At 47.8% G+C, this 26757-nt stretch overlaps 1 protein-coding gene across 5 annotated transcripts in view; it reads left to right on the plus strand.

Annotated features, from left to right (window-relative positions):
- The window catches only part of JARID2 (jumonji and AT-rich interaction domain containing 2), a 277505-nt gene that overhangs the window by 231725 nt on the left and 19023 nt on the right, over nt 1–26757 (plus strand). For all 5 annotated transcript variants that reach the window (XM_058432446.1, XM_032141133.2, XM_058432447.1 and 2 more), the window contains 3 exons: nt 9879–10114; nt 18791–19829; nt 23590–24092. In XM_058432446.1, the coding sequence (XP_058288429.1) occupies nt 9879–10114; nt 18791–19829; nt 23590–24092 (1778 nt within the window). The remainder of the gene's footprint in view (nt 1–9878; nt 10115–18790; nt 19830–23589; nt 24093–26757) is intronic.

A 26757-nucleotide genomic window follows, 5' to 3' on the forward strand; every position in this document is an offset into this window, starting at 1 on the left:
TGTGTGTGTGTGTGTGTGTGTGTGTGTGTGTGTGTGTGTGTGTGTGTTTGTTGTTTTTTTTACAGCAGTAATGCATGTAGAGACCAGTTATACAATGTGGGTTTCTAACCACCCCCTTTACGCGTTTGGGGCGGCGTTCCTTAGAGGCCGTTTGGTAGAATGGTTCAGAGCATCATGATTACAGCACTGACACACTTATGGCTGCAACCTTAGGATTTTCCTGTTTTTAGTTTTCTTATCTGTAAAGAAGAGATCATAGGTTTTGGCAAGAACTAAGTGAATTGATTTATGTTACAACAGTTAATGTTAGAAACTGCTGTGTTTCATATTTTCATTAACATAATGTGATTGAAAAGATCTGGTGCCTGGAACAACCTTATAATTGCTAGGAAAACCCGAGAAAGTTTATGTATCTTAAATCCCTGGGACACGATGAGGACTGTCAAAGAGTCAGCTATTACCCTTGAGTGTTGTGACATCATCAGCTTCACCAGAACTGTGTTGTGAGCTGTTTCAGTCTGTTAGAAGGTCTTGGTAATTTCTGTGTCAGGATTATCATCCTTTCCCTGTTTCTTATTGCTTTGCTACAGTATTTATTTGTTCGACTGGCCTCGTAGGGCCTTAGGGGGATATAGGTACACACTTCAGGATAGCTGGCCCATGCCCCATGAGTTTAGTGTTGTGGGGATGGTATAGTCCCACCTTCATAACTCTTTCTGTGACAGGCAGCTAGAAGATGGTGTACCTGGTGGTGGGAGAGAAGCTCCGGCTCTGGTCCCTCTTAGCCCGGTGTCAGGGCTAAAAAGTTTATTTAGCCGCTTTAAGCTTTAGTTTTCCTCCTTTGTAAAATTATATTATTAATACGTGACTCAAAGTGCTGCTTGGGGTTCTTGGGGAGGATATGTGAGGGTGGGGGTCACTACTCTCAGATATGGATGCAGAACCCACAGATAGAGAGGGCCGACTGTATTTAGTTTTTTCGTGCTAATGTTTTTACTTTGAAAATGACCAAGTTGCCTATAACTTGTATAATCAATTGTGTCGATGGGATGCGTTCTGGTCTAATTCGCATGTGCATATTTAAGGGTGTTTCTCTCTTGGTGTGTAGTAAACAGTTTATAGATTCCTTCCTCAAATCCAAAGGTGAGCGAGAATTCTTATCACTGACTTCAGATGTGGTTGGCCTGTTATAAATCATTATTTTTGGGATTTAGGTTTTTTGTTTTGTTTTGAGATGGAGTCTTGCTCTTGTCACCCAGGCTGGAGTGCAGTGGCGCGATATCGGCTCACTGCAGTCTCCACCTCCCGGGTTCAAGCTGTTCTCCTGCCTCAGCCTCCTGAGTAGCTGGGATTACAGGTGCCTGCCACCACACCCGGCTAATTTTTCTACTTTTAGTAAAGATGGGGTTTTTACTATGTTGGCCAGGCTGCTTTCCCGAGCTCATGTGATCCGCCTGCCTCGGCCTCCCAAAGTGTTGAGATTACAGGTGTGAGCCACTGTGCCCGGCCGGATTTAGGGTTTTATGAAACCCAAAACTGCAGAAACATTTTATTTGTTTGTTCTTTAGGAGTTAACGCCATCCTTTTCTGAGTGTAACCTGCAGTTCTGTGCTCTTGCCTTGATTCTTGCCAGTGATAAAACACGAGACCCTTGCAGACCAACTGCCCATTGCCTCATAAGGCCATTTGTCCAGCTGTTCCTCCCTTTCCGTTAACGCAAACATTTTAGAGCGACTGATGCCCACACAGGCCAGGGGGCTGGTAATCCTCAGGTCTGCTGTCCTTTCCTCAGCGCTTTTGGGGGCCAGGAGGGCCAAGAAGCCATTTTTCAATGACAAAAACCATTCATCCTGATTTATGGTCTTTCTGTTGTCCTGACCTTTATATTCTCATAAAGGTCTTTTAATTTTTAGTGTCGTATGTTAGCAGGAATATATGTAAGAAATTTGTGTAAAGGGCAGATACATCCAAGTCTGTTATTTTATCATTGCGCATAATGCATTCACACTTGTAGATCATGACGAGAGTGGCAACCAAGTGGTAATTGGTGGGAAAAATATTACAGAATTGAAGTTCTTCTACAGAAAAGGAAGAAAATGTGATTGGCTTTAAACATTCCATTTCCAGATTTCTGTTATAATTGTGATCAAAGTGAAAGAGATTTCATTGTATGAAAGTTCCAGGAGGGTTTTACAAAGCCTGTAAACCAGTAGAATTTGCTTACGATACTGGAGTTTCAGAGTACAGAGGAAGCTGAAGGTTCCGTCTCTTGCATCCCAGGTTGACGTTTGTTCCCTGTGTGAGTGAGCTGCTGGCTGGGTGCAAGGTGATAATGGGGCTTTTGCTCACCTAAGCTGTGTTCTCGCAGCTTTCCCTAGTTTTACACGTGGATGCTGTAGCTACGTTGGTGGAGTTGTTTTGGCCCAGGGCAAACCGGGTTACAGCACTCACACATGCTACATTAAAATCCATTTGAACTGTTGGCACAGGTTGGCAGACATTCCATTGTTTTCAGACAATAGTGACTCAAAGTTGAACTGGCTCCAGGGAGCAAGTGTGGCTTTTGTACAGTAACAGGGATTTAATGCCAGCCAATTGGCGGAGTCTGTGTCTTGCCCAAGTAAGGGATGCCTTGTAATGACATGAAGCGTACATTTAAATATCTGGCTTGAGATCAGAAACTTGCTGTGGATCTCTTTTCCCTTGCTTAACACATTTCTTTATTTACAGTGATTCTTTTTTTTTTGCCCCTTTCATTTGTTTTGGGGTGTGGACAGGAAGAAGGTATTTTAATTTGGGGGTTAGTTCGGTCCCATCTTCAGGGTCTTCTTTTCCTTTGTTGCCTTGCTAGCAGATGTTTCGGGCTGACTTTCTGTAATGGTCCTTGTCTAGATTTTTCTCTTTCAAGGAGGTTAGGCCTTCTGAACTGTATTATTTCAGGTCATATACTGCATAATCCCAGGATATCTTATAACTTTTGCTCAATGCCAAGTAAGGACTCCTGTTTCATACACATCTAATAATCTAATAATACACATCAGGATTCCCTCTTATGTTTGGATGAGGTGCCTTTATTAGTGTGGGTAATTGTCAAGATAGGGGCATCTGGTTCTGGGAGGCGCTTGGAGACAGGTAAAAGTAGAAGGCCGGTTTTGTCAGCTTTCTCTAAAAATTATATTTTTCACTTGTGGATCTTTGCCATTGCAGCAAGAGCTTTCGAAAAGATCATCCTTCTTACATTTGCATAACTCCTTTCTCTGAAGAACGCAAAGCACTTACATACTTTATTCAAAATACTTCAGCAAGTCCTGGAGGGCAGATAAGAGGAAGCAGCCAGCTGGTCTGTAGTTCAGGGAATTGAGGCCCAAATGGGGTTGGTGAGCAAATCAAGAGTCTGTGTATGGAGTGAGGGTATTAAAAACCTTGCAGTCAGTTTTTCATAGGGCTGCCTTCCTTGAGGGTCTCTTCCAGGAAACTCGTGTCAGCATCTAAATATGTGAACAAAGCTTTTGGGGAACATTTTTTAGGACAAGCTCCCTGGAGGCATAGATGTGAATTCCCCTAGGAAAGTGTAGCTCTCTACCTTTCAAATTGTTACAGGATTGCTATTAAATACGTTTCTAAAGTAACTTCTTTTGCCTATATCTTTTTCATCCCTCATTGGGAGCAAATCTTACCTTCTCAGGGATGAGGTGACCCTAAATCAAAATAACAGCCTTTGGATTTAAAGATTTTGCCTGCCGTGGTGTGAAAACACTTTTCTATAGGCCGTTTAACTTTCAGAGTATGTGTATACAAATCAGTATATTTGTCTCTGTTCGTTAATGTAAAGCTATTTGTATCTGAGTACAATACAGTTTCCTAATATGGTTCACAGTGATGAATGCTTTTTTTCTCTCCTTAAAGAAACTAGTCCAATTATTTCTTTTAATTGGGGACAGTGTGTGGAGGACTTCTATACATTGAACTTTCTGTCTTTCTCTCTCTTACGTTCACAGGGTTTAATCTTTCCCTGTGAGAGTGAATATTTTTTTTCCTTTCCTCTTCTCTCCCTTTCTCGAATCTTACAAATTAAGACAAAAGATAATTACTTGGAGGAGTAAAACTGGCAGGTTCCCACGACACTTAAAATTAATGAGCTGTTGAGTACAAAATATACCTTGTCTTTGGCCCTGTCGGTGTTGCCCAGTCCTCCCCCTGCCCCCTTTCCCGTTTAACACATGATTTGACTTTCTGGCTATGTTTGCCATTTGGTATATCATTGCTCTAAAACAGCATGATGGTTACAAAAAGTGGGTTTGCTTGGAAACCTTCTCTTTGTTTGCAAATGAAAGTTAATTTGATTCAGTTTTTAATTTCTGTATGTTTGAAAACTCTTCCATTTCCAGATATCTCATCAAAATATTCTTTAGTAGAGTACCTTGCTGAAGTCCTCAGGGCGGCCAGTTTGGTTCACTATGTTAATTTCACCTGCCTCCCTCTCCCCTCCGGTTCCCCTTTGCTATAATCCTAGTACTCACCACTTTGCTGTCCATAGTATTTTCCTGAGCAGTAGGTTTTGTGACCTCAAAATACAACCAGAGTTGTGCATCTGGTTTCAGGTACGGATACTGCAATGAAGGATCTGTTTTTTTCAGATAACAAAGATAGTGCCGACTAACAACAGTCACACTCTTCAAGTGTCTGTGAAAGTCCCAGCTTAGCAACTGGCCTTGCTCTGCCAAGTGATTTATCACTGAACAGGTGACTTCTGTCAGTTTTATGGGACACATCAAGCTTCTTGAAATCATCATGTAAGGAGTAATGGAACAGATGATCTGGCCCCGGGGTTTCAGGCATTTTGAATTCCAGACCCCTTTCTACTTTTAGAAGTTATTGAGGGACCCCAAAAGGCTTATTAATGTGGATTATATTTATTAATATCAGCTTTAATTCTCATATCTACCATATTAGAATTAAAAGTGAAGACACTTTAAGATAGTTATTCATTTAAAAGATGACACAAACCAGTTACATGTTAAACACATAGAGCATTTTTTAATGAAAAATAATCATAGTCCAAAACCAAAAACTTATTAAGAGTTACATTATTTGACCTTTTTGTTAACCCCGTTAATGCCTTACTAAGTAGGATACAGCCATATTATGATTGCTTCTATATTCATCTCTTGAGTGTTGCAGTACATAGTTTGATTGATGTATATGAAGAAAATCAGCTTCGGATAAATATGTATGTACATGGGAAACGGCCTTTGTAGATGATTTCAGTACTTGATAGGACAGTAGGCTCTAAAAGTGGTAGTTTCTTACAAGTCGGTTGCTCTGGGAACCTGTACCTGTATCAGTGAACTTTTCATACTGTTACATTAATATCCATTGGTTTTTCTTTTTCTTTATATGGGCCTTTAACCCATGCACTATTTTGTAGCATCCTGTGTTGTTCATTTGAAAATAATGGTTCAGCGAGTTCTTGTTAGCACCTTTGGTAATGGACAAGGGTACATCATCAAAGAATTTCTGTCGAACTCATGATGGCAGATACTGGTTTTCTGAAATTCTAATTTTTGCCTGAAAGCATGCATTCTGTTCCTTGAATAGACAGGCTTGCTTCATTTTTGATAAAATCTAGTAACTAAGTAAAAACTACAGATAAGTAAGTCTGAAGAACTATAGTGTGTTGGTCCTTCTTGAAATAAAAATAACATCCTATGAAAAAAAGGGGCTAGCACAAAACTCGCACAATCACACAAGTGCTTTTCCCTAGAGATGATCATTGTATTTCTGTATACAGGAGAAGTGCTTTATGTGTAATAGCATCTTGTCACACAAAGTATGTGTGCTCAGGGGCCATGATTCAGTCATACTCACTGTATGACTTTATCAAGGTCATTCTTAAGTGAAACTGATTCTTTTTTTTTTAACTGCTACTAATCCATGGTAGCAGGGATGAAATGCATATTAGATTAGTGTACAGTAGTTTGGTGCCATTTTATGCTAAAGTACCAGTGATTTCACCCGTATTTTAAAAATATACAAATATATTTTGTTGAGATATAATTCACACATCATAGAATATACCCATTAAATGTACTGTAGCATGTATCAATACTGGATTTCATTTTTATGGCTAATACTTCATTGTATGGATATACCACTTTATGTTTATCTAAATAAATATCAGTTGGATCTTCGGGGATTTCCCCCAGTTTTTAACGATTAGTAAAATAATTCTGCTATCAATATTTGTGTGCAAGTTTTTATGTGGACATATTTTTTATTTCCTTTGTGTACATTCCTGGAAATGGAATTCGTGGGTTATGTGGGAACTCCTACGTTTCTCCTTTTGAGGAACCATCTGAAAAGGAGAAACCATTTTGCATTTCCGTAGTGTGTGAGGGTTGCGGTTTCTCCACATCCTTGCGATCAGTCATCATTATCCATCTTTATGATACGACTTTATATCCTAGTCGATGTAAAGTGGTGTATCTCATTGTGGTTTTGATTTGCATTTCCCTTATAGTTAACCTAGCCTTTTTTGTGCCATCAGTGCAGATGTCTACCCATTGTAAAGGCAAATAATGTCTTTATATTATTATGAAATAGTTTCGACACTAGCACATCTGCAAGGGTTTCTAGGTCCTTGAAGGGTCTGTAAATCTCCTTTGAGATCCACTGATCTGACCATACATCGCTAGTGGAAAATTGGAATGTGTTTTCAGTGTTGTATTTCTTTTTGCTCAGTCAAGTGATTAGCTACTCCTCTTTTTCCCATGAAAGTGATACTGGCAAGTGTTAGGAGGCACCTGGCTCCGCTGGACTTTGTCCACAGACTCTCATTCATGGTCTGGCATGAGTAGGAGATGTAACAGGCATGGTCAGTGTGGACAAGTTAATGACCCAGAGGAGTAGGAGGTTGTATTGGGTCTTGCTGAGACCAGTGTTTGTCTGCATTGAAGCCCTTCTTTATACTCTGTATGCAGGGAGGGATATGAGGCAAAAAGAGATTTGCCCACAATCTGATTGTGTAGTAACCTGAGATGGCCCTTTTAAACATGCAGTGATAGTGTCTCCCAAATACTGTGTAGCTACTGAACCCCAGACATTGTGGTAGATGTTCTACCTACATGAACATCTGCTATCCCCAGTCTATAGATGAGAAAACTGAGGATTAAATAACTTGCCCAGCTGCAGACAACAGAGCTGGGAATGAGCTGCAGATACTGTTTTGAAGGGCGGCAAACCCATACAGTAATATTTTGTTAACTGAATAAAGAGAAGTAATTATAGAACTGGTGCTGCTTTGTAGTAGGCCTCACTGTGAGACATGTCTTAATGGCAGGAAAAAGCACAGAGAAGTTTGGAGGAGTATTGGAGATTAAAAAAAAAAAAAAAAGCGGCCGGGCGCGGTGGCTCATGCTTGTAATCCCAGCACTTTGGGAGGCCAAGGCGGGCGAATCACGAGGTCAGGAGATCGAGACCACGGTGAAACCCTGTCTCTACTAAAAATACAAAAAATTAGCCGGGCGTGGTCGCGGGCGCCTGTAGTCCCAGCTACTTGGAGAGGCTGAGGCAGGAGAATGGCGTGAACCCGAGAGGCGGAGCTTGCAGTGAGCCGAGATCGCGCCACTGCACTCCAGCCTGGGTGACAGAGTGAGACTCCGTCTCAAAAAAAAAAAAAAAAAAAACAAAAAACTACTTCCCGTGCTATATTTTAATAAGCTGTGTTCACTGCTTTAGAAAATTGGTGAACAGTCAGGAATTGCCTAGATTCATGTTCCCTTGGCTTGATTTTTAATCACATTGAAGTATGACTTCTTGCGGATGTTGCTTTTAATTTGTCTTGAAAGCTAGCACAGATACTGCCAGCTTGGGCATGATTGATGGTTTCTGACAATGGGTAGTTGCTTAGACTTAGAATAAATGACAACCATTTGAAACTCTCCATTTTCTCTGTAACTGAGAGTATCCAGTAGAATCTTGTGCAACGTCGGATTCTACTTGCAAAGTTGGTTCGAGGGGAGAGAGAAAATCTGGAGATCTACTGGACAGCCTTGTGACTAGTCATTAATAATATAGTGTATACTCAAAAGCTGCTTATCTTACATATTCTTAGCACAAAAGTATATAAGGGGATTGGATATGGTAATTAGCTTGATTAATCACTTTATACATGTATTAATATGGTATGTTTACAGTATGACGTTTTAATTGTTATACTTTAATAAAACTGGGAGAAAATATACGGAAGGATACGTTAAGCATGAAAGCAAGAAACTGAAAGAAATTTTGTTAGCAGATTTGGCATCACAGCAAGTGAAAAAGTAAATGGCAAAAGAGGACGATATTTGCAATTTATAAGGCATTAATATAATTTAAAGGACTCTTAAAATTCAGTGTGAGATTGAATGTTGGGGAAAAGGGAGTCTTCAAAAAGGACAGACGGGTAAGATGTTTAGAGGAGGAAAGATGTGATTTCTCCTTCTGCAAGCCAACAGGAGGAGATTTACAACTCAAAGGAGGAATAATTTTCACTTTCATCTGCTGCTGTGGGGGTGGGGGAATTCTGCCTGAAGTTCTGCCAGTCCTGGCTGGGGTGGGGGTGGCCTGGAGTCACTCAAGTGCCAGATGGATGAGTGGACACAGTAACCTTTTGAAAACTCCCTCCGGCAGGATGATGGCTAGAAGATCACTAGAGCTTCCCCTTGCTGATCTGCCTAAAGCAACCCAGGAACAGGGTGTGCTTCCTCCTTCCCTGAAGAAACGGGCCCTGTTTGGACTGTTTGTGGGGGGACAAGGCCTGTGGGTTCCAGAGAAATGGATGTGAAAGGCTCCTTTATTCCATGGGGGAGGGGCTGTAAAGTAGAAGGATAAACCCATAACATTAGTTTCTGGTTTTCTGTAGAAACCCCAAGCATCCCTGTTCTCTTTTGAAGTCTCTGCCTCGTGGGTAGGAAGCACCATGCTCACTGGAAATTCTCACTTGTAGCCACCTGGGGTTTGGGGTGGGATGGGGTGGGCTTGGGAGGCAGGCTGACTTCATGTGCCAGGGATAGGTGGCATGGCCTGTGCCAGGTGCGTACACCCTCCATCTGTAAGTGTCCTGTCCAGTAGGGTTGTTCTGAGGATTCAGAGGCTCAATGTACTTCAGGGCTTTAGCATAGTTCCCCTGGCTTATAGGAAGCACTTAAGAAATATTAGCTATTAGCTATTGCTGTTTTTGAATTTAGGAACAGAAAATGGGTCTAGCTGAAAGTTCCATCATCCCTTTCTTCATCTCTGTTGTCACTGATAGGTCAGATAAAGCAGCTGTGCCCCCAACCCATGCATGTCAGTAGCTCTCTGCCCTCAAAATGCATCTCTTTTAAATCTGAGAATAGGCATTTTTTTTTTTTTTTTTTTGGAGACGGAGTCTCGCTCTGACGTTTGATGGTTGATTCTTTTTGACTTCAGGGAGTAGAGGTGTATTAGTCCATTCTCACACTGCTATATACTACCTGAGACTGCGTAATTTATAAAGAAAAGAGATAAAGTGGACTCACAGGTCCGCATGGCTGGGAAGGCCTCAGGAAACTTACAGTCATTGTGGAAGTCGAAGCAGAAGCAAAGCACTTCTTACGTGGCAGCAGGAAAGATAGAGCGTGAAGTGCGAAACACTTTTAAACCATCAGATCTCATGAGAACACACTTGTTATCCCGAGAACAGCATAGGGGAAACTGCCTCCATGATCCGGTCACCTCCCACCAGCTCCCTCCCTAACACATGGGGATTACAGTTGGACATGAGATTTGGGTGGGGACACAGAGCCAAACTATATCAGTAGTTCACGTGGTAGTGGTCAAGGTAGTGATTTCATTCTTGTTTTCTCCTTCCTTTCTAGTTTTCAATGGTTCCAGCAGGTCAACACGGGAGAAGGAACCTGTTCAAAAACACAAAAGCAAAGAGGCCACTCCCGCAAAGGAGAAGCACAGCGATCACCGGGCTGACAGCCGCCGGGAGCAGGCTTCAGCGAACCACCCTGCAGCGGCCCCCTCCACGGGTTCCTCGACCAAGGGGCTTGCTGCCAACCATCACCACCCCCCTCTGCATCGGTCGGCTCAGGACTTACGGAAACAGGTAAAGTCCAGCAGGGGTGCCTACATGTGTGCCAGACCCCGGTTTCCCACTTCACTTCACCGAGCTAAAACTTCATCTTCAGAGGGCTCAAGAAGCAGGAGGTGATGCTCAGAAGCAAGACAGGGAGAGACAGAGTGCACCTTTGCATGAGCTGCAGGCACCTGCACCTTTCGTCCTGCGAAGATCCATCAGTTGGATTTGCATTCATCCCTGGGTGCCACTGCATTCACCAACTGCATTCACCAAGAAAGTGAACTCACTTTTTTACTTAAGCCTTCTCCCACCCACCCACCCTGGGCTCCAGATGAGCGTTAGAGTGGCAGGGAACATGTTTTTCTCAGGGTAGGTTTTGAAACAGGCCTGCAAATGGGATAGTTCTGTTAGTGGATGATCCTGGTCTACTTTTCTGTTCTTTTTGATGTGACAAGTTAACATTTCACCACCTGGCCTTTGAAGCAGAATATATGCATGCTGTGTGCACTGCCCAGCAGTCTGTGGAACTGGGTATGGCTGGGTGGCACCTCTTCCACTGAAGGCATTTGAGTCCCAGGCTGTAGCATCCAGAGAGTGTAGGTGGCTGCCACCGTGACCACCTCCTGCCCCTGCCTGTCCTGGACTGTCCCCCCCCCCCGCCACCCCCTTGCCCCCAACAGGGCCACAGATAATGCCGGTTCTGGTGAGGCAGTTTTGAAGAATCACTCAGGGCTTGGCTATTATTGCTGTCCAGATGTTCCCATTCCTGGACATTGATTTCTCACAACCCTAGGGATGAGTAGTGGGGATAAAGGCAGGTTCCTGCAGGCACACGGCCGAGGGCTTGTCCCCGGACAGGTGGCATTTCACTGATGCCTCGTGCGCCTGTTCCCCACTCCATTTTAACATCCGCTGAGTCACGGGATCCTTGATGAGCTTCCCTCACAGAGTTAAACATAGAGTGCTAAAATCTTCCCTAGAAGAGACTGGAGGCTATGATCCTTAAAGGTAGCTTCAGAGGAAGTTGTAGAGGGGACAGAAGAGATTCCTGGCTGGCAGTGTTGCAGAGTGACTTACATGGTTATTGTGGTGTGAAAATACTCGATTTCATCTTGTGGTAGAGGTGGTCTTTCTCATTCATTCTTGGTGGTGACGTGGATATTTCTCTTTGAACGTGAACATGTGACTATAGTCATACATAGGCAGACAGGTATGTACGCATGCGCATGTGAACCTTTACCTAGCAAATAGTATGCAGTTGTGGGGGGGGGTGGGCATGGCAAGAATCACCACATTTATGTTTCCACAGTCCACACACACCTAGCACGTGTTAAACACTGGCCACTGTTGCCAAAACAGACCTCAGTTTTCCCAGAGACAACAGCCACGGTGTGGAATTGGGCCACACCATGTGTTCACCTGGCGTCTCTCAACCATTGGGCCCCCGATTGTCAGCACTGGAGGCACAAAGCCCAGGGAGGCACCGAGCTTTCGTCCTGGGTCTGTGATTCTTCACTCCCCTGCTGTTCCCAATGCTGTTGGTCTGATGGAGACTTGCACAGAACTCTCCAATGTAAGATTTTTGCTCATGAAAGAGAACAGAATTAGAAGCAACCCAGAGAGACAGAAAGACAGTGATTACACCATGTGACTGCATCCTGTCTGCTTTCCCAGAATCCTAGAGTAGGGTTAAGTTGATTGTTTTTGTTTATCTTCTATTCATCCCACTTTGCTTTTTTGAGTTTTTGAGTTTACTTGTGGTAAAATTCTCATGGGCCATATCAGAACTGGGGGCCATATCCAGGTGAGCTTCCAGATCTTGCTTTTCTGCCCTGAGAACCCATCTTTGGATGGCGAGGCAGGAATGAAGGGTGGCAGAGGACCTGAGTCATGTACATGTGACTGTTCATGTTCTAATGCACAGACAGACACGGGTACGCACATCCTCTTGCGAGGTCATGAACAGGGATGCGTGGGATACGCCTGTCGTCTCAGCTGGTCAGAGCTCACTCTCAGCACTTGGCCTTCATTCAGTTCAAGGTTTCCCTTTGTAAGGGGATGAGAGGAATTAGCACAGTTGGACAGATTAAAGAGCTGAGGAGGAACAGCAAGTACCGCGTTAGCCTGGGATGGCCCTGCCTGCCCCCGTGCTCCATGGGGTGTTCATGTGACCTGTTCCCTGTGCAGCATCTTAGGTGCAGGAAAGAGGTCCTGGGGTGCCCCTCACACAGCAGGCCTCTGTCCTCTGAGTTCGTGCCAGGGCTCAGGGTAGAGTCCCTGCAGGTAGCGCCATATGCTCATGCAGGGCGATCCTGCAGGTGTTGATGGGGATTCTTTCCTGTCACCGTTTCCCCACTTTCTACCTCTTCGCTCTCCTTCTCCCTCCCTGTTCCAGTCTAACCAGCCCAGATGGGATGATCCATGGCTCCAGATTCTAATTTGGCTCTGACTCTGACCTTCAGTGAGACTTGAGATGTGATATTTAACCTTCCTGGGCCCTGTTATTCCTTTGGAGCCAGTCTTGCCAACTCCTTATACGGGGACATTGTGAGAAATGAAAGGAAAATTTTCAAACGCTCAGATCCTATTAAGTACTCTGAAAATAAGGTCAATAAAAGCAAATTGTAGATTCCCTTGTGACTGCTTGATACAAGTGATTAGACTGTGACCTTTCATCTTTTCAACTGCTTGAAAGATATGGGCCCAGAGGATACTCTGATCTTTCATTTCAAATATGATATGTGGATTTTTTTTTGTTGTTATTGCTCAGCTTAAAAGAAAAGCATAAATGTGACTGAACTGTGGAGGGATATAATTTTTAGGGGGTGCTGCTGAGAAGTGCGTTTGCTCTGCTTGCTGTAATGAACTGTGTGGGGGCACGCGCCTGTCTGCCGAGTCTAAAACCACTTCCCCTCATGTGAACTGGGTAATGCCATCTGATAGCGTGTGCAATTTATGGAGTCCCTAGAACCCGAGAGTTAGAACACACCAGTGCGTACCTCACCTACGCCTTTTTCTTGGTGAGAGGGCTCTGGCCGGCCATTTAACTCTCGATTATACCAAATGAGCTGTCTTTGTCATGGAATGCACATGCCTGTATAACATTGCAGTTGTCACGGGGCTGGGAGTGCCCCTGGGTAATAATTTGGTTGTATGGTAAGGGTCTCACCAAGGAGCAAATGGTGTTTTTCTGTTGCTTTCCTGCAACAGTACTTCTGCCTACGTGCAGTGACAGAAAGTAACAGGTTTAGGATAGTCCAACAGACGAGCTTTATTTCTAGCAAGGGTTTTGAAGTATTAGTTTTCCAAGAGAGTCATGAGCAGGTTTTGTACTCGTGTAGAAATTTGTGTGGTTTGTATGCCAGGATATTGCACCAGATGTGGCCACATGTGATTCTCATTTCTTACGCTGAGGCTGAGTGTGAGAAGAAAATGATGAACTGGCCAATCCCACTGGTTTTGCAGGACCTTCCACTGAGCTATAGGCTACTGTCACTGAAGAGGTTTTCATATGAAAATGTACAAGCGTTGCAGAAAAGTCCTGCCCCAGTAAGATTCAGAGAGGGCCAAGGAATTGAGAATATTCTTTTAAAGTTCTGGAAAATACGACTATCGAGAAGGAAACCTAGAAAATCGTATTAGTTTTAAAAAACGTTAAAGGTTTTCTTCTCATGACATCATTTTGTCATTTGAATTGCACTTGCTGGTGGTGTGGTATTTGTGACTCAGTTACATTGCCTTCAGTGGGAGGAGAGGTTATAGGTACATCTACATGCCCCAGTAGAATCCAGGCATCTTTTTTAGAGCACATTCTCCTTGGCCTTGGCCTTGGCTAGAAGGCTCCTGCCCATCTGCTGCTGCGGTCAGTGTTTGAGCAGGCTGCTCCTCCCCTTCCATAAGTCACTGTCTGTCCAGTGCATTTCGCTTCTGTTTAGGCTCTTTGTTTTTGATTCAAGTTTTAAAGTGCAAATGGACTACCCCCAGCCACCAACTGTTTCTCTCTCTGGGCCTCTGGCTCTGTTTTGAAAGGCTGGCAGAGGCTTCGGCTCAACGGCTCCCTCTCGTGGGGAAGAAGAACTTGCCAGTGAATCTGAGGTTGAACTGAGGACAGCGTCATAATCTTGAGCGACTGAAACATTTTTGCTTAGTTAACCAAAAACATCACAGTCATTTCTCATCTTCTGCTCTGCCTTGGAAGTGCATGTTTCTCCTTTTCATCTGTCATCATATTGAGTTGATTTAAATATTGTGTGTGTCGGTGGTGGGGTGGAGAAAAACCCATAAGGGTGGAGGGGAGGGATTTTATATTCTTAAAGCAAGCACACAGAGTGTGGATTGGGTACAGTTTTTAAGATGGAATTTCTGTTATTAAGAACAAAGTCAGGTAGGAACTTTTGAGGTCCTGGACTTTCATATCTCTCACCTTATATCCCTTCTGCAAGAAGAATGAGGGATTGTTGCAAGTACTCATCTGGCTGAATGTAACTTGAAAATGCTCTCAACCTTGCCTGTTAAATTGAAACCATTCTCTTATGACTAGGAGGGGTTGCTCTAGTATCTCATGGCCGTGTGCCTGGGATCACCTGAGATACAGATGACGGATGGCTATGGGCCAAGGAGCACACGCTGCAGACACCTCACTTTCTGCAGAGCTGGGTTGGGGGCTAGGGGGCAATGCACTGAGAAGCCAGAAATCCACAACAGAGCTGAGAGAAGGAGCAACTTCAAGCACTGATGTATAAAGCTGCTCAGCTGAAATTTATTGTCATTCAATGGAGGGTCCTGCTGTAGCCCACTTTGGCGCTAATTCTTCAGTGAGCTCAGATGACTTCCTGTGTGTGCTCTTACGTGGAATCCCTCAGGACGCGCAGCGGTGACCTTCCTTGTAGCGCACTGGCTGCATAACCGGGGCTGTGTGGTTTTAATTGATACAGAGGTGGGTTGAGGGAGACCTTCGGTAGCAAGGTAAGACAATGCCTTCCTCCATTCTTTTCTTTTGTACCGATGAAGCACTGGCTCCTTAGAGACAAGTCCAGGCCCAGAAAAGGGGCATCTTTTTGTTAGATTAGTAGGTCGCAGGTTTCCCCACAGTGGTGGTGCTGGCTGGGTTGTTGGTTCTGTTTTATTTCTCCCTTTTAGGACACATGGAGCAGCTTAAGGGGCAGATTGCTTCCCATGTTAGCTTTTCAGCTCCCTTATGGCCTCTCTGTGGTCTCTATGGCCCTCTATGGTGGGCATAGAACATGGACCCTCTGGGTGTCCAGGAGGAAGACGGCCAGTGACACTTGCCCTTTTCAGTCTTTGTAATTTATTTGTTTGAACTTCGCTGTTCTGTGTTGTGGGTGAGATCCATCTAGTCTTTGAGCTTGTTATGTGGGCGTGCGTGTATGATATCTGGGTGGATACTGTTGAAGATAACTGTTATAATAAGAAGGAAAATAGTGCAACTCATTTTTCTCATAAAGCAAGTTATTTGAATGTATACCTTGCCAATAATTCAGTATTTAGGTTTTCAGAAAGATGTAAACAAGGTGTTCCTTTTGTCATTGAAGATAGTGATATATAGAATTCAGCTGTGTAGAAAATTTACATCCCTGTAGCATTGCTAGCCGTGAACTCAGGTGCCCCCGAGAAGCCAGAATGGATGGAACCAAAGGCCTTACACACTTATTTGAGATAGGATATGAGAGACATAGCACTCTGGTATTTGGACAGTGGTGTTAGGGAAGGGTAGGGTCCACGGATTTGTGGGAACACTGAGCCATCCAGGGCTTTTAAACAATGATTCCCGTTCTTGATCCTCACCAATTAGCACAGAATCTAGAGGGAAGGGCTTTACATTATTTTGAAGCTCCCCTAAGGGTTTTAGGGGTGCCAGGTTTGGAAAACACTGAACTAAACCTCAGCAAGTCGTGGTGGCTGATGCCTGAACCTCACAGGAGTTGGTTATGTCTGGCACCATCTGGAGTTTGCCATTTTGACTAGCAATTCCCCATCTGTAGGAAGATATGAAGCCACATCGTGGAGTCAGTCTCCTTAAGGAGACTATTGTACTAGGAGTAGGGTTGAAACAGACTGTACCCCTACAGGTTAAAAGGAGATTGAGCCAACTGTAGAGGTGTTGTCTTCTGCTGTCTGAACCTGAGATAGAACCCTTCCCCGAGGTCCTGGGTACCCTGAGACCCATTCTCCCGCCCCCCCGCCCCCTCCCCCCCCCACCAGGCTTTGTTGCTGGAAATAAAGATCAGCCCCAGCTGGAGTTTACTGTTTGCTTTTGTTTTTCTAAATGTTTTGTCTTGCTTTGGTTTTAGTGGAAACATTTGAAAGAACAATTAAAACTAAGAGATTTGCATTCCTCACTATACCTCCTCTTGCAGATTAATGGTACTTACCACGGAATATTTGTTTGTCCTTACCCCTGGTTTTATAAATCTGTTTTAAATTTATCATTGCCAGGTGCTTTTTTCCTCTCCAAAAGGGTTTCCCATTATTTATTCCAGACCCTGTCTGTCAGTCCCACTTTTTTTTATAGGGTGACTCGTGGTCAAAGAGCCGGAGTGTGATTCCTGGGTCTTCCCTTCTGCCTCTTCATGGGGCCTGAGATCTGGCTCCAGGAATGGGGCCTTCCTGGGGCTGGCTCCTAAGAGATATGTCCTACCAAGAATTTGTGGCTTTGATTGGACTACATTTAATTGCTGGCATATAGAGAAACACAGGTCTCAGTGGCTTCTTTCCTTTTCGATTTTTATAAACTTCACTGATACTTCATTCAGTGGTTCCAAGCACGGTCCCCTGGTCAGCACATAGCATCACCTGGGACCTGGTTAGAAATGCACATTCTCAGCCCCATCCCAGACCCTCTGACTTGGACACTCTGCGGGTAGGGCCCAGTGATCTGTTTACATCAGCCCTCTAGGGGATGCTGAGAGCCACTGGTTTGGATGTCTTTGGGAAGTCTTTTTTTTTTTTTTTTTTGAGACAAGAGTCTTGCCCAGGCTGGAGTGCAGTGGCATCATCTCGGTTCACTGCAAACTCCGCCTCCGGGGTTCACGCCGTTCTTCTCCCTCAGCCTCCCGAGTAGCTGGGACTACAGGCGCACACCGCCACGCCTAGCTAATTTTTTGTATTTTTAGTAGAGACGGGGTTTCACCGTGTTAGCCAGGATGGTCTCGATCTCCTGACCTTGTGATCCACCCACCTCGGCCTCCCAAAGTGCTGGGATTACAGGCGTGAGCCACCGCGCCCGGTGCCTTTGGGAAATTTCATCCCATGCCCCACCCCCACTTAAGGGGTGTCCTGGGCCAGGCCTAGGTTTAGTACAAAGGTCACTAAGACTCATTACCCGCCATCTGGGGACCTTCGTCCCCGTGTGACGGCAGCCTGCACAGCCTTGTGGTGGCACTGGTGTTTCAGTACCCTCTGGGCCATCACTGCATGTGGCCAGCTCTCCTGACCAGGAAGTGCAGGCTCTCCTGACCCTGGCACCTTCCTCCCGGGCTGTTGGGGAGAAGAGGGGGCTAGTGTTTCTATTCTGTGTTTCTCAGTAATTGTGTGATTTTTAGGCTTCTTCCTTTGGAGATGGTGGTGGTTATAAAACCCTGAAGTCCCTGACTTTAACCTCATATCATAGATGAAAAGTAATGCCCAAGGTATTAAGTGATGGGGCAGTGGCCACATTGTGACACGGAGGAGACATCTCCTCAAAACCAGCATGTCTGGCAGCAGCCCATTGGGGTCCCTTCATTATTCTTGTTTGAAGCTCGTGCATTTCTAGTGTCTGCCATTGTCGCTCCCCATTTTCGCTGACATTTGTGTGTCCCAAGATTACCACGGCGCCTAAGCTGTAAGACTGTCTCTGTTTGCCCCGGTCCCATAGAACCCAATGGGAAAGTTTGTCCAGGGTGGGAAAATAAGTGAGAAAGTTTGTAAACGGTGGGAAAATATAGGAAGCACATGTGCAGATAAGGGTTGGCATGTGTTGCTTCACCAGTGAGGTCGCGGCATCCCTCTTCCATCCAGCCTGGCCCTGTCCAGGGCTCGTCTCCACAAGGAAAGCAGACAGCAGCTGCTGACAGTTTGCAGCCACACCTCTGGGCCTGGCCTGCCACCCGGAGCCAAACCACTTGAGCACTGCTGCTCTTTTCCTTCCATAGTATTTTTGTTTTCCTTCTTTTTTTAGCCACATAGATTTCTAAATCCTGTGGGCAGGTCGTGCTGCTATGTGGAGCACGGAAATAGCAGACATGACTTTTCTTGGAACAGGGATATGTGTGTGTGTGTGTCTGTCTCCACTTCCCCCAAGGAAGCAGGATTTTGCTGTCATCAACTCTGAGAAGCTCAGGACAGGTGATCGCATGGCACGTGGGGAGGTCTTCATTGTGAAACACCAAATTTCCTGGAAGAGCCATGGGAACGTGAAAATGCACCCACGAAACCCTGCTAGGAAGCGCCTGGGGCAGGCTGCATACTTGGTGACGATGGATAGGTGTATAGTGGATTCTGAAAGTGGACATCGCTGCTTAATTCTTGGATGTGTATTTTGCTTCTCTTTGCTGGTATTTCCACATCTCTTCTTATCACAAACAGGCTGCTGGCTCTGTTTGTCCCCAGGACCCAGGGTCCTTTCTCACGGGTGGACCAGTCATTTTCGTGGCAGGTACTAATTCTGCGTTTTTTTCCACCTCTGCTTCTGCTGCTCCACAGGTTTCTAAGGTAAACGGAGTCACTCGAATGTCATCTCTGGGTGCAGGTGCAACCAGTGCCAAAAAGATGCGCGAGGTCAGACCTTCACCATCCAAAACTGTGAAGTACACTGCCACGGTGACGAAGGGGGCTGTCACATACACCAAAGCCAAGAGAGAACTGGTCAAGGACACCAAACCCAATCACCACAAGCCCAGTTCCGCTGTCAACCACACAATCTCAGGGAAAACTGAAAGTAGCAATGCAAAAACCCGCAAACAGGTGCTATCCCTCGGGGGGGTGTCCAAGTCCACCGGGCCCGCCGTCAATGGCCTCAAGGTCAGTGGCAGGTTGAACCCAAAGTCATGCACTAAGGAGGTGGGGGGGCGGCAGCTGCGGGAGGGCCTGCAGCTGCGGGAGGGGCTGCGGAACTCCAAGAGGAGACTGGAAGAGGCACATCAGGCGGAGAAGCCGCAGTCGCCCCCCAAGAAGATGAAAGGGGCGGCTGGCCCCGCCGAAGGCCCTGGCAAGAAGGCCCCAGCCGAGAAGGGTCTGCTGAACGGACACGTGAAGAAGGAAGTGCCGGAGCGCAGTCTGGAGAGGAATCGGCCGAAGCGGGCCACGGCCGGGAAGAGCACGCCAGGCAGACAAGCACATGGCAAGGTGGACAGCGCCTCCTGTGAAAATCGTTCTACCTCGCAACCGGAGTCCGTGCACAAGCCGCAGGACTCGGGCAAGGCCGAGAAGGGCGGCGGCAAGGCCGGGTGGGCGGCCATGGACGAGATCCCTGTCCTCAGGCCCTCCGCCAAGGAGTTCCACGACCCGCTCATCTACATCGAGTCGGTCCGCGCTCAGGTGGAGAAGTTCGGGATGTGCAGGGTGATCCCCCCTCCGGACTGGCGGCCCGAGTGCAAGCTCAACGACGAGATGCGGTTTGTCACGCAGATTCAGCACATCCACAAGCTGGGCCGGCGCTGGGGCCCCAACGTGCAGCGGTTGGCCTGCATCAAGAAGCACCTCAAATCTCAGGGCATCACCATGGACGAGCTCCCACTCATAGGTAGGTCTGGGCGGGGGGTGGGGGGTCCCTGCCTGCCTGCCTGCCCGCCTGCCCGCCCGCCCCCAGATCCCTGCAGTTCCCTCACAGTCTTCACGTTCTCTTCCCTTGCAGAAGCTCCAGTTCAGCTCCCCTGTCTCGGGAGTAGCGGGCTTCTCAGCTCATTCCCCCTGCAGCCCTTCTTCCCAGGTCCTGGGTGTTGGTGGCAGGACAAGAATGATATTGAGCCGCCGGGTACGGTGGCTCACGCTTGTAATCCCAGCACTTTGGGAGGCCGAGGTGGGCGGATCACGAGGTCAGGAGATCGAGACCACGGTGAAACCCCGTCTCTACTAAAAAAAAATACAAAAAATTAGCCGGGCGTGGTGGCGGGCGCCTGTAGTCCCAGCTACTCGGAGAAGCTGAGGCAGGAGAATGGCGTGAACCCGGGAGGCGGAGCTTGCAGTGAGCTGAGATCGTGCCACTGCACTCCAGCCTGGGTGACAGAGTGAGACTCCGTCTCAAAAAAAAAAAAAAAAAATGGTATTGAGCTTGGATCTGGGGTGAGCCCCCAGTCTGGATCTGGGCCCCTTGCTTCCCCTGGGCTGTCACCTCCTACCCACAACTGCTGGAGTCAGCAGGGGCCGGGGGGCCAGTGGGGAGCAGTGCCCCTCTAGATTCTGCTAGACTGCCACCACAAAGCGCCACCAACTGTTGGGCTTATAACAGACATTCCTCACAGTTCTGGAGGCTGGAAGCCCAAGGTCCAGGGGCCGGCAGGGTTGGTTTCTCCCGAGGCCTCCCTCCTTGGCTTGTGGATGGCTGTTTTCTCCCTGTGTCCTCACAGGGTCCTACCTCTATGTGTGTCTGTGTCTTCATCTCTTCTCCTCAGAAGGACATTGGATTAGGGCCCATCCTACTGACCTCTTTCTAACATAATTACCCCTTTGAAGACCCTGTCTCCAAATTCATTCATGTCCTGAGGTACTGGAGATCGGGGCTTCAACTTATGAATTTGAAGGGATTACCATGCAGCCCATAGCCCTCTAGGGTCCTGCAGCCATTTTCTATCCTGCTCAGCCTTGTCTCACCTTCCTCTGAGCTTCAGTTTCTCTGGCGATTTTGTCAAGGCCACAAGTCAAGGGATCTGTTGACGATTTTGCTGAGACCAGTTGCAGCTCTGCCTGGGGCTGTTGGAAACCTGTCACAGTGGATCCTTAGCAAATGCACATCTGGGCTGTCATGCAGACGCTTGCTCCTCAGGGTGGGTTGCAGGCAGAGCCTTCTCTTGGGTTCCCCTGTAGCCCTCCTTCCCTGTCATCCTCTCTTCAGTCCTTCCACTGGGGACACAGGGCGAGGATGAACTTTGCCATGTTAAGGCTAAGTGGATTCTGTGGAGTGAGGTGCATCCAGGTAAGGTTGCAACCCCCATTAGTCTAGACCCATGGGAGGAAACAGGTCACACCTCCATTTTGGAGACCTTGTATTTTCAAAGGCATGGAGATGTGTAACCATCATTTAAGTGTCAGGGATTTGGCAGCAAGATAGGCTGCCAGGCAGGGTGGAGGTTTCGTGGTTCCCCTCAGCAGGTGCCTGCCAGGACTGATGCCTGAGTGACAGTTAACTTGCAGGAGTTCTTGGTTTGTGCTCTGCTGTTGGGAATAGCACGTGATAGAAGCAGTGCAGGGAGCAGGCTCTGCACACGCGTGCACCCATGCCTGCTGACCACGCCCCGTGACTACTTGGGACACAGGGTGACTGAGTCAGTGGTGGAACTGCACCAAGTCCTCCTGCCTTTGGAGACCTGCAGACAGGAGGGAAACATTCCGAGTTTCCCTACTTTGCTAGGTGGATGATGGAGCTTCAAGAGCATACTTGACGTCGTAGTAACAGCCCCTTTTGTTTAGAGTAGGTTTTTCTTTACCCTTGACTCCCTTACCCTGGGACAAAAGCCATACTGTGTGCCTCCCTGTGGTGTGCTTATGCTTGTTGCCGTCACCCAGCAGTCCAAGGCGTCTGACATTCTGTCCAAGGGGTACTGACCTGCCTGTGACCCAGCGAGGCTTCAGGGCTGGGGTCTGGGCTCAGCCATCTGACAGTGGTAGAAACTTAATAACTTTGAAGTAATAGCCTGAAATCCACCCCAGCAGATGTGCCTTCTGCCTCTGTGTAGGTTCACTTCCACCACAGGTCCCAGGGAGCCGCCGTGCGGCCGGCAGGAGTTGGGTGGGGAAGGGGCTCGGCCACGTAGCAGCCTCAGGGCTCTGAGTGTGAGTGATCGCAGCGGGTGAGGATTCCGTGAAGAATTCTTCTGAGCGCTGTGTGATTTTCAGGTGCTCTTGCATTATAATCTACTGAGAGTGAAATATGAAAGTGTGGATTTCCTCCCTTCTCTGACCTGTGTTCTGAGTCACTCGTATGGTGGAGGACTTGTTTGGTTGGGGGACTCGTTTTGATGCCTACCTCTGTAAGTTGAGACAGTGCCCACCTGCCCTCAGAGGAAGAACTCCCGATTGTCAGCCAGAGACCAACCTTGAGTCCCACCCGTGACTCTGGGAGTCTGTGAGACCTGGAGTGAGTTGTGGAGTCTCAGGTCTTAGGTCCCTCCTGTCGAAGCTGGGGACAGTTTCCTCATTGATGATACCCCAACCCCCCTGTTCTTCACAACCACATCAGCCCACTGCCCTGCCATTGAGTGTGAGTGGAATTCAGGCTGCTGTGTCCCCATCCCTGGTCTTGCTGGTGTGCCGGGAACTCGCTCTTTGTGTGTGCTGTGTCTGCTGAGGTGGTTCAGACGCTTCACCTGGTGGGTCCTGCCATGCTCGGTATGTGCAGGGACCCTGCCTGGACTGGGTCCATGCACACTCTACCTTTTATTACTTAAAAACAATATATCCTCACACTCTAAAGATTTAAAATGTTGTTAATTTGTACTTTGTGATGATTATTTTGGAAAATCTCCGTTACCCCCCGTCCTTTATTTGGCCCGAGGGAGGTTGCTTTTTCCATTCCCATCTGGAAAAGCCACTGGGCGCGCATTAAAACCTGTCCAGGTTTGATGCGCATTTGCGCTGCTCTGTGACCTGATCAGGAGGGGCACTGAGCACCAGCTTATGCACTGAGAAGCAGCCCGCTGTCTGGATGGGCGAGGGACGAGGCATAGATGTGCTGCCCTGTGTCCTCATGCAGGTGTTGCTCTTTGCTCTGGAAATCCAGCGGGATTGAAAATAGACTTCCTTTGTGTGAGTGAGTGGGTGGATGGGTGAAGTGAGTGAGTGGGTGGGCATTGGGAATTTTAGAAGGGGAATTGGGAGTTGGTAGCAAGTATGTGTCAAAGCTATTCCAGGTGACGCTGGGCTGTGGGTGCAGCCAGGACCCCTACCCACTCCTCACCAGGGAGCTGGTCTTCTCATGACACCTGCCTCTATGTGGCAACACATGTACCAGTACATGGTACACTGGGATGTTCCTCCCTGTATGTCCGTGTGGCCAGCTTGCATCCTCTTCCAGCCAAGCCCCAGCTTAAATGCTGCCTCCTCAGACGCTCCCCACCTAAAATGGTAGTCCCTTGTTCCACTTGATCTTCGTAGCAAGTGACCATGACCCATCATTGTGTAACGCCCTTCTCTCTGTAGACCGGAAGTCTACTGTTCGCCACTCTCACCCCAGAACCTGTCAGAGTCCTGGCTTACAGTAGGAGTTCAAGAAGTACAGGTTGAATGAGGAACATCTTGTTCGTGTCTCTTTCACTAACTGTCCTGTTTTTTCCCCTTCGCCGTCCCAGGGGGCTGTGAGCTTGACCTGGCCTGCTTTTTCCGGCTGATTAACGAGATGGGCGGCATGCAGCAAGTGACTGACCTCAAAAAATGGAACAAACTAGCAGACATGCTGCGCATCCCCAGAACTGCCCAGGACCGGCTGGCCAAGCTGCAGGAGGCCTACTGCCAGTACCTACTCTCTTACGACTCCCTGTCCCCAGAGGAGCACCGGCGGCTGGAGAAGGAGGTGCTGATGGAGAAGGAGATCCTGGAGAAGCGCAAGGGACCGCTGGAAGGCCACACAGAGAACGACCACCACAAGTTCCACCCTCTGCCCCGCTTCGAGCCCAAGAATGGGCTCATCCATGGCGTGGCCCCCAGGAACGGCTTCCGCAGCAAGCTCAAGGAGGTGGGCCAGGCCCAGTTGAAGACTGGCCGGCGGCGACTCTTCGCTCAGGAAAAAGAAGTGGTCAAGGAGGAGGAGGAGGACAAAGGCGTCCTCAATGACTTCCACAAGTGCATCTATAAGGTAGGGGCCTCCACAGAGAGTGCGGGAGGAATGAGAGAGGAAGTGGGGCGTGCTGTGCACTGAGCGGCGCGTTCTCTGATTTCCTGGTGTGATGAAGCAGGGGGCGGGCCACTGTGCTGGTTGATAGCGCTGTCTTAGTCCTCTCGTGTTGCTGAACTACTACAGACTGGGGAATTCATAATGAGAAGAAAGGTATTGGCTCATGGTTGTGGAGCCTGGGAAGTCCAGTATCAAGGAACCTAGTGAGGGCCTTGTGGGCAAGGTGGGGCAGCAAGAGACCCAGTGAGGGAGGGGAACGCCACTCCATGAAGATACCACGAATCCATTCCTGCCTGCCCAGGGCCTCGGGTTTCCTTTTGCGTGTGCGTGTTGTGTGCACGTGCACACATCCCCATATGCCAGGGATAAGTACCTGGGCTACATGCTTCGTTTCTCCTGCTTCTCCTGTTCCGTTTCATCCTGGTACTCGACAGCTGCCCAGACCCAGCTGAACTTCTCACTGGCTGGACCCTTAGTGGACTCTGTGCGCTTGTTTTCTCTGTTTTCCATCCGCTCACCTCACTGCCAGCCCAGTGTTGCCAGGTCCTCTCTGTGGAGGGCTATCCCTGATAAAGCCATCAAAATGAATCTCACCATTCACATGCTGTGGAGGGAAGAGTTGGGGAGAAACCAGCAAACTGAAACACGCAGCGTTTCCCTGTCTCCGCCAGGTCTCCCGGCAGCACAGTCATCCTGAGGAGACTCGCCCCTCCAAGAAGCAGGGGAGGCAGAGTCCGTGGCTCTCCTCTTGGCAGCCCTCCCAGCTGGCCTGGCTCTGAAGCAATGCTTGGGGCTTCCTCCCTTCTCCGGCCTGCCAGTGGGTAGCAGGGCACCTGGGGCCCAGCTGGCTGAGCCCAGCTAAGTTGAAGTCTCTGCTGAGTTTCCCGGCACAGACTTGTCCTGTGTGGTCCCAGTTCTGGATTCACTGGGAGGGAAGCGTTCTGTGCTCCAGCCCTCGTGAGCCTGGTGGGAGTGTGTGGCTAGTGGGTTTTAGCTGCACTGGGAATTGGCTGTTGATTATCACTAAACCCCACCATACCCTCGGGTGCCCACGGCTGCCTGACTGCAGGCTCTGGCCTGGCCTTGTAGTTGAGGCAATGCGGGCTTCTGGTTCCATCACACATCTTAGAAATGCAGAGGGAGAGTTGACTTGACTCCTGGCGTTGCTACTTCACTTTAAGTCAGGCCCTGCAGACCTGCCTCAGGCTGCATCTCATATACTTGCACACTTCTCTGGAAAGAGGTACCCAGTTTTTCTGGCCTGAGACCCTGAGAGGGTTTGGCCCCCTTTTATCTGAGTCTCCTGTCCCATTGCCCAAGGTTGCCTGGTGGGGATGCAGTGTGGGGGTTGCAGGATGCAGCCTGCCAAGACACAGCTGCCTTTTATTTGACTTTGTAAATGTTCTTAAGAAAAGAGAAAGTGTGACCCAGAGACTGTAAGCTCTGAGGAACTTTATTTGGTGTTTCCTGAATGTTTTACTGAGAAGCCTTGTCAATTAAAGCCACTCAGTGAATCCTGTGACTCTGAATAGCCAACTGGTGAAATGAGAAACTGTCAACGTTTTTACTTTTTACTGAAGAAGGCCAATTCTGTGAGCATGTGTTTGATCCAAATAAGAGGTTTGGATTTTTTTAAACTCACCCTGTCAAGGGTGTCTCTAGATTTCATCACAGAAGTGTAGTGGAGCTGTGCGTGGTGGCCATGGCGAAGCCCCCAGCAGCCGTGTGCCCGCGGGTAGGGACCCTGAGCGCGCAGCTCTCTCTGGCACCGGTGTCCTGGCTGCTGACTTTTGTGTGCTGGTGTCGTCCTCACCTCCGCTCATTGCACTCTGCCTTGGTGCAGAATTCAGTCTCTCCTTTTTTATGTTACAAGAAGCAGACCATCGGGAGCGGCTTGGAATTTGCATGGAAGTATATTCCTGTAGTTAGAACCCCATCTAGGTCCTTTGCTGCAGGAGAGAAAGGCACAAGCCAATGTCTCCATGCCAACTGCGACTGTGGACCCGATGGCAGAAAGCATCTGCTGCTCCCTGTTCTGGCCCTGTCACTTCTAGGGGGACGCTGCAGTGTCCAGTGCTCCACAGGGAAGCCTTCCCTGACCACCCTCCCCCACTCCACATGACACCTGGCGCCTCCTCCCATCCCATATTTGTGTGTTTGAGGCCTGTGTCTTCCCCGGACTGAATGGAAGCTCCACGAGGTTTTGTGTGTTTCATGCACTGCTCTGTCTCCAGCCCCTAGGATTTGACCTGGTACACAGTAGGTGCTCAGGAGATATTTCTGGACTCAAGTAACAAATGTGCCCGGTCAAGAAAGAAAGAAATAGCAAGGGTCTTAGATGGCTTCCCTCTGAAAAATGCACCACATTTGGTGTGGTAGGTAAAAGAAGGTGCTGACTCCAGATTCCCAAACTGACTCAGCTATTTTATCAAAGCAAGCAAATCATTCTGGATGTTATTGGGAACAGGGCAACAGAGGGGCATCGAAGAAGAGGTACAGAGGGGACAGCAAGTGGTTCTGTGGGAAGAAGGCGACCAGGTTGCAACTTCAGTGAAGGCTGCTGCCCTGGCAGGTGTTAATATGGCAAGGACTCTCAGGGTGTAGACGTCACCCCAGTTTCTGTCTC

This window comes from Hylobates moloch, unplaced genomic scaffold, assembly GCF_009828535.3.
Source record: "Hylobates moloch isolate HMO894 unplaced genomic scaffold, HMol_V3 SCAFFOLD_20, whole genome shotgun sequence".
Taxonomy (NCBI): domain Eukaryota; kingdom Metazoa; phylum Chordata; class Mammalia; order Primates; family Hylobatidae; genus Hylobates; species Hylobates moloch.